The sequence below is a fragment of the Nanorana parkeri genome, unplaced genomic scaffold, assembly GCF_000935625.1.
Source record: "Nanorana parkeri isolate BGI_ZX_2015 unplaced genomic scaffold, ASM93562v1 scaffold1393, whole genome shotgun sequence".
NCBI classification, from domain to species: domain Eukaryota; kingdom Metazoa; phylum Chordata; class Amphibia; order Anura; family Dicroglossidae; genus Nanorana; species Nanorana parkeri.
The window spans coordinates 230,463-242,482 of NW_017307661.1; the positions used below are offsets into that span (position 1 = coordinate 230,463).

The following is a 12,020-nucleotide window of genomic DNA, read 5'->3' on the forward strand; positions in this document are numbered from 1 at the left end:
ATATATATATATATGTAAAAAAAAGATGATGTAAAAAACTGGAGTATTGTAGTATGCGATGATACCTTTCTTATTGGACTAACAAAATATATAAAAGACAAGCTTTCGAGAATTATCTCTCTTCTTCAGGTCAGAAGCAATACTAATCAATAATTCTGACCTGAAGAAGTAAACCTGCATGAAGGCTTCTGGAACTTCCCAACATGGTAAGTGACCTGATTTATGGGGAAAAGGATTACTAGGTATAAGTTATTTGAAAGTAAATTGGCCTATAGAACCCCATCAAACCTTTGCATTGAGATAATAAGTGTTTTATCATGCAATACCACAGTGCATGGTAACAATTTGTGCTCTGTGTGGTGCATCACAAGTACAGTAGGAGCCAATGAAACCTGAAATACAATTCACAATAAGACACAACCCTCATTCAAATTAGCCACACCCACCTGCCCACTATCGTAAGAGAGCAACAGGAGCAGACCTGGAGATTCAAAGACTGGGCAGTCTTTCAAGTATTATTGGTCTATGGATGCACTTTGGGGTGCAAAATATTCATGTTGTGCTAAAGTGTAAAGGTTCCTGAATACCTTTAGCCTTTTCTTACCGTTTTAAGTGGTCCAAATAAAAAGTGAACAAGCTCCACGGAACTCGGATTCATAATATTACTTCTAAGTCTTGCCTGGTGAAAGAATCACAAGGAAAAATTGGTAAACACCAGTAAAATGAAATAGAAATATATCCCTTTAAACATGTGTATTTCTGTCATACCAATAAGCAGAAGCAGTATTTAAATTTCTGGACAGCATCTTCATACTCCTCCAGCTTTGGAGGCTTTGCTCTGAGTGTCAGTAGACCCTCTGTGAAAAAACAGAAACAAATAAGACATTAGATATGTTAGGTCTTACCTTACATTACCCTTAAACATTTATTGTTAAAAGCCAGCCCACCATAAACTGATATTTTGGCTCTATATGGTTGTTGGCAAGCTGAATCATTTTGTGTATTTTTGAATATCTTTGGGTCTCCATTTCAAAGGCAAATAATGGTATTAACCTCACATTTTAATTCTCCATACTGTATAAAAATCCATTATTGAGGGTTTTATTAGCAAGAGCATTACATTTTTGTGTATAACCTCTGGAGATTCTTTGGCAGACAATGAGAACATGTAAAATGGCTGCTAAAACTTGCTGCAACATATGAGTGTAAACTAAAGATCATAAAGTACTGTGTTTTCCACTCACACACATGGCGCACTTGATTACAACCAGTGGCGTCACAAGGGGGGTGCGGGTGGTGCGGCCCGCACCCGGGTGACACCATTGGAGGGGTGACACCAAAATGACTGTCAGTCATTTTGGTGTCACCCCCCTCTGAAAAGTCGGGCACTCAGTCATGGACCGAGTGCCCAACAGTATCAGGAGAGAGGAGGGGACCCAGCGGCATAACTTATCTCGCCGGGTGACTGCCCCCTCCTCTCTCTGCTGGCGTCCATCACTAAGATGGCTGCCGGCAGGTATCAAGAAGAGCGCCGCGCATGCGTGATGACGTCAGCACGTGCGTGGTGACGTCACGGCGGAGTGACACCCGGTAACCGCTCTGGGTGCCACCCAGCCTCGGGACGCCCCTGATTACAACCATTCATTATGAACTCCCATCAGCCATTCTCCATAGTTGTTGAAGATGAGGCCTTCGCTGTCTTTTTTCCAAAGTAATACTATGTCATTTATTGAGTGTTAGGATCCCCATAGAAGGCTTGAATATGAGCCAGTGGGCCCTGCAATCACCACTAAAAATATTAGCTGTGTATGGGTGCCCTTTACTCTTTTGTGCAATGTCTTGTCTATATAAACACGGTCCATGCTGGGAGCCACATGTGTATCTATCATTTACTCTTACTACTTGTTCTGTACCTTTGTAAACTTAAAAATAAAACACTGCACTACTAAAACCATAGCCTGCCTAAGGATCTGCTGAATTTTCGTAAGTATTTCAATGCAAACATATCGTAACCAAAAACTTATATAATGTGAAATTCAAAAGTGAAAAACTTTAAGATGTAAAGTAATGTTAAAATTGATGACACTTTGTTAACTTCAATCATTCAATCACACTAAAGCAAAATTTCTGTGCACGAGTCAAGATTGAATTCATTTGAATTTACTCCACTAGAACTATTTATTCTCAGAATAGATACATATCCTCACCTGATTATAATATTAGAATTATCACAAATAATGGTTCTCCCATTATTTGCCAGGATAATGTGAAACATTTTAATATTTGTAAGTAAAAAAGAACTAACATATATATAAAACCAAAACGTTTTGTTTTTAGTTTTGGATAGAGTATAGAAGGTATGGAACCCATGGGCACATAGAAAGGGTAAATCTCCCCAAGATAGATACAGACAGCAGGCAGGCAGGTAAAAACCAGGCAGACGTTCCAACCATTCCATAACCTATCCAAAACTAAAATAAAAGTTTAGACTTTAAAAACAAATATGATGAAACTAAAACAGTGATCTACATTGTACAATATACAGTAAACCAGGCTCTCAATCAGTATGCCTTTATGGAGAAAGAGGAGAAGTAGGGGATACAGACATACATAGTTTGTAATAGGTTGAGTAACTTGGAAGCGTATTAGCTGTCAGTACTGGAAAATTGGGTACAATCTTGAACTGGTTAAAATAAGCTAAGCTTTTAATAAATTACTTTTTTTTTATTTTAATCAATATTCCGCTTTCAGTCAGGTCTTTTGTCAAGATAAGTCTATTAATTAACTCTGTCAAGTTAAGTCTGTTATTTATTCTCTAATATTCCCTTTATGTAAACCTTTGCATAACTTACACAGGTACGCAGTGTTTATCGATTAAATTTACCTCCAGCTTCGGGTTTCTTGCTTCTTCTTGATTTTTTTCTTTGGTTGAGGACTTTAAAAGCCTCAGCTGATTTCTGGAGCTTTCCCATGAAACTTTCAATGTCATCAAAGCAGTGATTCAGTAGATCCTGTGCAGCACACAAATACCAAAATGACAAAAACACGGTGCATGAAACACAGGTTTTTTAAAACTAATCTAACCCCCCCCTCCCACTGCTTTCATTTATTTACATTAAAAAATATATAATTGTCAAGCAGCAGTTTTAAACTCAAATGATTCTGCTGTCAAGTATCCCTCTGTATTTCATGATCCAGTGCTGCAGCATGTGCCCATGCCGACTGGTCCCCCTGTTGTGATCATCTACTACAGTCATCATGCTACTACAGTCCTCAAGACCTGAGATGACCCCCCTGCTTGACAGCCAATAAGAAGTGTAGATATCAACCAGGCTGTGACGTGGACAACTGACAGAAGACCCTAACATTCTGCTGTGAAGAAGCAAGAAGACTCAAGACTCACACGACTACTGATTTAATGGCTACATCAATAAGTTAGATAGAAAAGGGGGTATAGTTTAATAAAAGTGGGGCAGGGGAATTTTACATGACAGCTATATAGGATATATATAATTGCTTATCTCCCTCTAAAAATGCTATTTGCATGGTTGTATGGCAGATTCCCTTGCATTGGATATCAGGAATGACAAATTCACTATAAGTCACCGACTGTAAAGAGTTATACAGCCAGAGAATTCAAAGTACTGAAACCAGAGGATCAGCAAAACAGCATGGCACAACAGGTATATTTACCTTAAGATTAGCGATAGCAACCTATGTATTTATCTTATGACATGTTTTCTTTAACATTTTCCCTGCAAGAGCAGTTTTGCTTTTTTTTTGCACATGTTAAAATGGACATTTTAGGCCTAAAGATTACTTAACACCCCCCACCCTCTCAGAATGATATATTTTCTGAAAGCAGAGACCCTGTAGAATAAAATAGTGTCAGCTGTGTGGCGGATTGGATATGCTGTTACCGTCACACAGCTGACAGCTGGGTCCATTGTTTAATAGGGGCCAGCACTTAATTGCACACCTGTGCACAGCACTTATGGGAAGGGTGCTGGCTAAGGTTCTGGGCTCCAGCTGGGAAGAGGAACAGTAATGTTCAGGAGTCAGGAGGATTCCTCCCAGAAGGCAGAAGGCAGAGGGGAGCCAGGTGGAGGCACAGGAAGACAGCCGAGGAGGTTGAGAGAGCCGCTTACACATGGAGTATGTGTGACAACCTGGAGTTGGTGAGACTATGTGTTCTGTTTGCTGTAATACAAGCGGACCGTGTATTATGGTTAATTAAGTTATCTTTCTGCTCTGGAAGCAATAAAAGACTGTTCTGTTTATGTTTAAAACTGCTTCAAGACTGGTCTTTGAGAGCTCGCCATTTGTGCTAAATTCCCCAATGTCACAAGTGGTGTTCAAATGGCGAGCGCTCAAAGACCAGTCTTGACATAAACCAGGTACACTGTCTCTTTAAATGTCAGTTTGCATTAAATACAATTCCTGTGCCTGTAACAGTGTCCTGCCCGCATTCTCCACTATGTTTGGGGAATATTTTGATGTTTGGGGAATTATCTGGAACGCAGGACACAGGCTTTATCAGACAAACTGCATTTATTTTCCACAGCAGCAACATAAACAGTCCTTTCTTTCTTCAGTACAGCAAAACAACTTAAAAGATTGTTTTTTTTAGCATAGAAATTATAAACTTTACCGTTTGCTTTCTTCAGCACAGAAAATAATAACAATAGCCTAAACGGCTTGGATGGCTTCAGTCCACAAGGTTATCACACTCTTAATCTTAGGGTTTCCCAGTAAAGTTCAGCTGTTTCAAAGCAGCAGTACTTCAGTCTGCTCCACAGCCTGGTCTGCACACATTAATCAGTGCTTCTCTCGCTTCTGCTGTCTCTAGATTCCTATCCTTTTGAGCCCACTTCCTGCAGCAGGTGTTAACCCATTTCTGTCCCTTAAAGGGACCACAACCCGAACAAAGGGAAATATACAACTCTCGCAGGATCCATCTTCTGGCGTCCTGTACAATATAGATAGATAGCATACACTTTTGATGCTGAGTGGAAGCATACAAAGTTAATCAGCACTGGCAAATTGGTGGAGACTATTCCTTTGGATCAACATGTACTGAATGTAAGATGTAGCATAGGCTGGACACTAAATAGCTATGGAAGAACATACTGTACAAACACATAGTCGTTGATAGACATGTGCACCAGCAAAAAAATGTGTTTCGTTTTGATTCGGATTTTGCGTTACTTTGTTTTTCGGGATTCGGGTCCGAAACTCAATTAGTTTCGGGATTCAGATTTGGACGAAATTCGTTAGCAGTATTCTGTACGAATTGTCGTTTCTTTTTGGTGTCGTCTGTTCATTGCAGCAAAGTGACATTTAAAAAAAAAACATTTTTATGTCACTTTGGTGCAACGGAAATTCGTCCAAAAGTATTCTTGAAAAGTATTATAACACCTCCGCTCACAGACCCGAATGGCATTCGGGAGCTCCCAAATGCTATGTTGTATTTGGCAGGTGAGAATGTAAAATAGGCGGAGTGAGCCACGTCACAGCTCGCTACGCTCATCTGTTTACTTTCGTGCCGAATGTCATTTTGCTGCGAGTTTTTGTCGGGTTCAGACAGTTGTTTTGCAGTGGGACTTTTTTTTTATTTCGGCGGGCGTCGTGCATTTGGATTACATCGATGGAGTAATTTTTTTTTTTAATTAACGGAATAATTTTTTTTTCAATTAAAGGATTTTGTCTAAAAGTGTGGTTTGTTTATTTCATTTGAATTTTAACCCTTTAGTGAATTCACAAGGGGGGGCGGCATCTGGGTGCCCCTTTAATTAAAGGGGTAACCCGATGCAGATAAGCCCCCTTTCCCGCAGACCCCCACAACCACCGGGTCAGGGTTGTTGGGAAGAGGCCCTTGTCTCCCAATGCCGAGGGCACGTGGCCTGGTAAGGCACAGGGAGGGGGGCCCTCAATCGCCCCCCCCCCTTTCTTGCCCTGCCGGGCCTTTGCTTGGATCAAGGGTCTGGTAGGAATGTTAGGAGGGATGCCACATTTTTTCCCCATTTTTGGAGGGTGGGGTTCCCCTTTAAAATTCCTACCAGACCTAAAAGGGCCTGGTATGGATTTTGGGTGGTCCATACGCATTTTTTTGTTTTAACTTGGGGGGGTCCCTCCTAACATTCCTACCATACTTGGACACTGTATCTCTTTTATTTCACTAATTATTGACTTTTACCTGTTGGTTGATTACAATATATGCTATTTACAGTATAAAAAACATTCAACATGAAAAGACAACATGCAGGCAACAATGGATAAAGTGTTACAATAATATGTTGAAATATCACACTGGCATTCACCCTATATTTGGATACATAAGTGAGGACCATTAACCAGGCCAATTTATGCAGCAGGTGGATATGCCATTGATCTGATACATAGATATGATACTGTTTGAATTCCCAGCCACTCACCTAAAAATTATAGGTATCTATCTTTTTGTAGGCGTGGATGGGTTTGTGTTATAAAACATGATTTTATATAATATATAACTAAAGGGATACTTTAATTGGGAGCACTTTCCCTCTGGATATTCTATTGCATCCATAACGTCTTGGTTGTTAGTGATTGTAGTCCCCAAAAAATAAGTAGTTGTTTTGGTGTTCCTCTTATTTTTAAATCTCTCATGAATTAGCATATGTTTAATCTACCTCAGTCGCTTTTACATGATGATGGTGGGTAAGTTTTTTTATTATTTTTCTTTACTACTGGTATTTATATAGTAAATTTACGCAGCACTTTACATTGCACATTCACATCAGTCCCTGCCCTCAAGGAGCTTACGATCTATGGTCCCTATCTCACATGCATACATATGAGGGCCAATTTAGGCAGGAGTCAGGATGTGTTGGAGTGTGGAAGGAAACCCACGCAAGCAAAGGGAGAACATACAAACTCCTTGCAGATAGTGACCTGGCCAGGATTTAAACCAGGGATCCCCAGTGCAAGGCAGAAGCGCTAACCACTAAGCCACTGCAGTACCTAAATTACATTTGGTAAGAAGGTCATAATATAAGATCTTTTTTGGCCAGACCTCCAACCATTTGTAACTGTATATGTTTTCCATGATTTTCTAAAGTATAAAAAATGGCATCAGATATTATACTTACCACCTCCCGTCCAGCTCGGAGGGTCGTTAGGTCCTGTGAATCCCCATCAACTAAAAGAAGAGCAGTAAAGGTGACTATATATTCCTAGGGATTTTACCATACAGTATATAAAGCACAATGTAAATTCAAAGTAATACTTGCATTTCTTTTTAAATGAGGACAAACATAAAAAAATCATAGTTGGCAATGTTTGTACAGGTATGTTCACAATGCCTTACCTAATGTTTCATTGGTTGAGTTCCTCTCCTGCTGCATCTGTGGATTCTGTGAACTCTTCTCAGTTCTAATTACCTCGCTGTATATTGCATCCTATGCACAAATTATTTGGAAATAAATAAAAATGGCAAGATTCAACATGCAGGAATATAACATACTGTACATTCTATGTTATCAGGGATTAATAAACTGCAACTGCTAAAAAGTTACTGATTTTTAAACATTTGTAGCCCCATCACCTTTTGTGAGGTGGCTACTAGAAATGTTGTGATTGCCAGAGCTGTAGACAGTCTGGCTGGATTATAGTTGGCATTTATCTGGTTAATTCCAGGTGTCTGGCATTGGTTGTACCTACCTGGGTGGAATGTGACTCTAATGTAGTGTGGGACAGCCAATAAGGGGCACTGTGAGTGTATGTGCAGTTCATCAGCCAATCACTGGGCCTCTCTCTCTCTCTACCAGTGTTGCATACTGGGATAGGGTACATATACAGGAGGGCATTAACATGTGCTCAGTCTAGTCTTGTGCCAGCCATTAATAAGTCCAGGGCTGGGTGCTGTCCAGCCAACCACCCCCCATGCTAGGCTGAGGCCTGGGGGAGGGCAGATGCTGGAGTGCAGGAAGTGTTTTCCTCAAGTATGGAGGAGGCCTGTGCTGTCAGAGGAGGAGAACCAGGGAAGCTGATGGCTACTAGAGGTGCCTGGAACATAGAGGACCCCAGGAGCAAGTCTGGTGTCTCTCCTGCTGAGGATCTGTACATATCCCTGCTCATCTGCTACTCAAATTCCTATTCGATGTGATTTACACTGAGATGCTAATAAGAGTCTGGTGAGTCTGGAGTCTATGTCTATACTACCCTACCCTGGATATCTAGGATCCCTATCCCTCTCTCCCTGGTGAAGATGTTAATAAAAGTTTTTCAGCATTATACTTCTGGAGATGATATCAGCTTTGTGGGCGCTAGAATAGGGCAGTTAAATGCTAATGGGGCAGCTGAAGACCAAAACCCCTAGACAACTAGTGATGACCCGGGTTATTCTGGCGGCTCCTTCGGGAGTGAACGCTACATTTATGGGCATCGTCCGGGATCATCCTAGTCACTTTCTTTGAGTTTTTGTTTCAGATGATCCTAGCAACTAAAGAGACTGTATTCTGTGATCACCTGTGTGCATTTTTCTGAGAACATTTCATTTTTGGAAATGCAGTGCAGTGCAGTTTTTACTGGTGAAAATTAGATCATCTGTGCACGTGCTGAATCAGTCTGCTAGCATGAGGGGGGAAGAGATTTCTAGCTTCTGGCACCGACTGGTCATGCTGTGTGACCAGATAAAAGGCAGGCTACCAACAACGTGACAGCTGCTGTGAGATACATGCTACTGCTGCTGTTTTTGCTACTGTGACCTGCGTCGGAGAAAGAGCGAGGATGGCGGGATTCTACTGAAACATTACTGGCATTATGAATAGTGACTGGAATGTGTTTGCACATGGCATTACCACCGGCCTGGCTGTGACTGTTACCGCCACCGGTCTTTGGCTAAAGGCCTGCGGTGGATGTCACCATCTGCATGAGTGGTGCGTCGGAGGTAACTGGAATAGTCTGCAGGACCTGCAATGAGCTATCGATGAGCATTCGGCCTTGGACTCGCTGTCTAAGTTGTGGAAAGTTTCTGTAGGAGGTCATCTTTCCAAGGTTGCCGCCACAAGCGTTCTGTCTGGATCACACAATGGGTCGGATGATCCCCAGTGACACTGCACAGTGGGGGGATCTATCGAAACTGGAGCAGGCAAAATCTGGAGCAGATTTGCATGGCAACCAATCAGCTTCTCTGACTCAGTTTCAAATCTTACATGAGCAAACTGAAGAGAGATGCTGATTAGTTGGGAAACGGCTCCAGATTCTGTTTGCTCCAGTTTTGATCAATTCTCCCCCATGTCTTTTTACCTGTTCTAACAGTCATATCTGTAAATGAGAAGAATAGATAAGGGGGACAGATCCGAGAGAGAGACACACAGGACAAGTGTAGGAGATTCTTCATAAAACATAGACAATACAGTGTCTCCCTCACAGACTCACACAGAGCTCACTGAGGAGCTGTGCTGATGACACATCTCTGCTCTCTCAGAGGGGAGGGGGATCAGCTGATTGCAGTTTAGAGATAACAACCCGACCCTCTGAGAGAAGGATTGAAGATCTTGTGGAGAAATTCTGAATTTCTAGGTCTCTGGCCTGTGAAAGAGTCTATAAAATAAAGTATGAAAAACAGCCTTGTGACTCCTGAGAATGCACACACATGTACATCCCCCTGCACCTCTACATTACCACCAAAAACTAAAAATCACTTACAAAGTGGAAATGTCCTTTAAGATTGATATCACTTGATTCATCCAACCACACTAAAGAACATGGATGGAGGAATCTTCCCTGCTAGCTATTGTATTCTGTCATCCAACACCTGTGGATGCAGTAACTGTTCAGCCAACAATTTTCAACTGGCTTCCGGCAGTGGCAATATAAACCATTGGCCATGATCTAAAGATGCAGCTGTGTTCGTAAATGAACACACAGAAAAGGGTTTAACATTAATTACAAACATCCTCATTTCATACATATTTTGTAATTACCGATATATATATATTGCGGCATACATATTTTAACATCAGGATTTGTTAATTAGGATGAATTTCTACTGATGTCTGTTTTCTTGGCCATACAAGGTATGCATTCATACATTTCTAATATAGATGACAATGCGGTGAATATAGTGAAACACTTAAAAATGGATGTGAATAAATTCTTTGGTTTCATGCAGTAAATAAAAAGTAAAACAGTTAAACTGACTGTATATCTGGTTGCATCTTAGGGTCATTAGTAAACATATTGCTAATGGGCAACTGCAACCATGTATATACCTGCCAGTTAGCCTTAAGCAATTTGCTGCACTCTAAATGCCAAGGAACTACAAGTTCCAACTAAACAAGCCAACAACTGCAAATTTTATTTTCTCATCAGCTGACATGGCTGATCATACACTGCTCTCTATACCTGTGTTGAGTTGCTTGGTAGTAGTTTCTGTTGCATTTGAGGTAAAGGATTAATTATGACTTGGGGGGTCAGCGGGGAGACCGAGGGTTTGACTGATCTGCGCTGTGATTCCCTCTCCAGGATCTCTGATGGGGTCACATAATGTATCTGTGGCTGTTTCCACTGCCGCTGAGGCTTAAATGGGTCTGAGTTGCTGGAGCTCTGCTGGTTTATCTTCTTCTGATTGTTCCTTAAACACATTTAAAGCAAACAAAAACTTAGATAATGTCAAGACACATTACACATTAACAAGGAATATAATGCAGAGCAAAGTTTATTGCATAGCTCAGGGATGGGACTAAAAATTACAGGGTCACTCCTACTGTAAGGAATTCTACACACAGCATTTGTGAAACACGATAATTCTGTATTTGCTAGTTTAAAAAACATCTGACTTATTCACAAACTTGAGCTTTGTTATCATGATTTGGGGTTTGCTTTTGAAACACTGTAGCGAAAATATCATATCTACATTTGAAACATGATCCAGGTCTACCTCATACAGTCATAATTCCTGTTATTAGCCCCGTACAATCACAACGTACTAGATTAGGGAAAATCTATTTAATGGGGGGACAGGGGACGGTGGGACTAGAGATGTGTCTCCATATGATGTTAAAATAGAACTTCAGGAAAAAACGTTTGATTTAGGTTGTTTTAGATAGAGGGGAAAGGTTAGATTTCACTTTATTTACTGTTCAGTCACATGATCAGAATTTGAGGAAGATGTCTCCAAAGGGACACAGACAACAATAAAATAATTACTGGGACTGGGAAGTTAAAGTTTACCATATTTAATCCAATAAGTGTTTATTGAAGGTTTTTACAAACAGACATATAAACATACAAAGAGCTTAGCATCCAAGGCGGACATTTAGCCCGCAACATCATGAATTTGCATAAGAATACATGATACACAGCGTGTTATATGACAATGGTATATTCGGGGTAAAACCTACACCTTCTATTCCGTCTAATCAGTGAGTGAGCGGACAGTAGCATTATTGTCATATGCCTTCCAGCAATGTCGCCTCCTGTCAGCGAAACTCCCGCTCTGCGCATGCGCAGCGGAGAACAAACACGCGCAGGCGCAGCCGGGAACAAATACGCGCAGGCGCAGCCGGGAACAAATACGCGCAGGCGCAGCTAAGAACAAATACACGCCAAGAGGCGCACAGGAAGTTACATCATAGATGGATTCACCGCCCTATTTAAGCCCAGCTCAAACGCCCACTAGTTGCTGGTTTGTCTTGTCAGCTTGATCGTGTTCCTTGTCTCCCGTTTAGCCTCGTCCTGTATATACCTGATTCCCCTGGATTTGACCTGTTCCTGTGAAAACGACCATCCTTGCTTGCTGCCTGCCTTTTGACCTCGGACTGTTTTGGATATTCTTCGGCCTGCTCCCTACTTGTACTGAATTGGATTTCCTGGCTTTTGACCCCGGCTCGTTGTGACCTCGATTACTGGACTTTCCTAAAGGACTCGTGCCTCTCCCTGTCTGCCTGGCCTTTGTCCTCAACCTCAAAGGTCACAAGACACGAGGTGCAAGAGAAGCCTCCTCTCACTTCGGCCTCCCTACCAGGTACGTGATA

The 12,020-nt window shown here is 41.4% G+C and overlaps 1 protein-coding gene across 1 annotated transcript in view; it reads right to left on the minus strand.

Moving 5' to 3' along the window:
* LOC108798064 (epidermal growth factor receptor kinase substrate 8-like protein 1) overlaps positions 1-12,020 on the minus strand; it is a 305,359-nt gene that overhangs the window by 99,471 nt on the left and 193,868 nt on the right. Inside the window, exons 8-13 of the mRNA XM_018569773.1 lie at positions 10,390-10,618; positions 7,349-7,439; positions 7,131-7,180; positions 2,885-3,011; positions 769-857; positions 605-679 (exon numbers count right to left, since the gene is read on the minus strand). Of these exons, the coding sequence (XP_018425275.1) occupies positions 605-679; positions 769-857; positions 2,885-3,011; positions 7,131-7,180; positions 7,349-7,439; positions 10,390-10,618 (661 nt within the window). The remainder of the gene's footprint in view (positions 1-604; positions 680-768; positions 858-2,884; positions 3,012-7,130; positions 7,181-7,348; positions 7,440-10,389; positions 10,619-12,020) is intronic.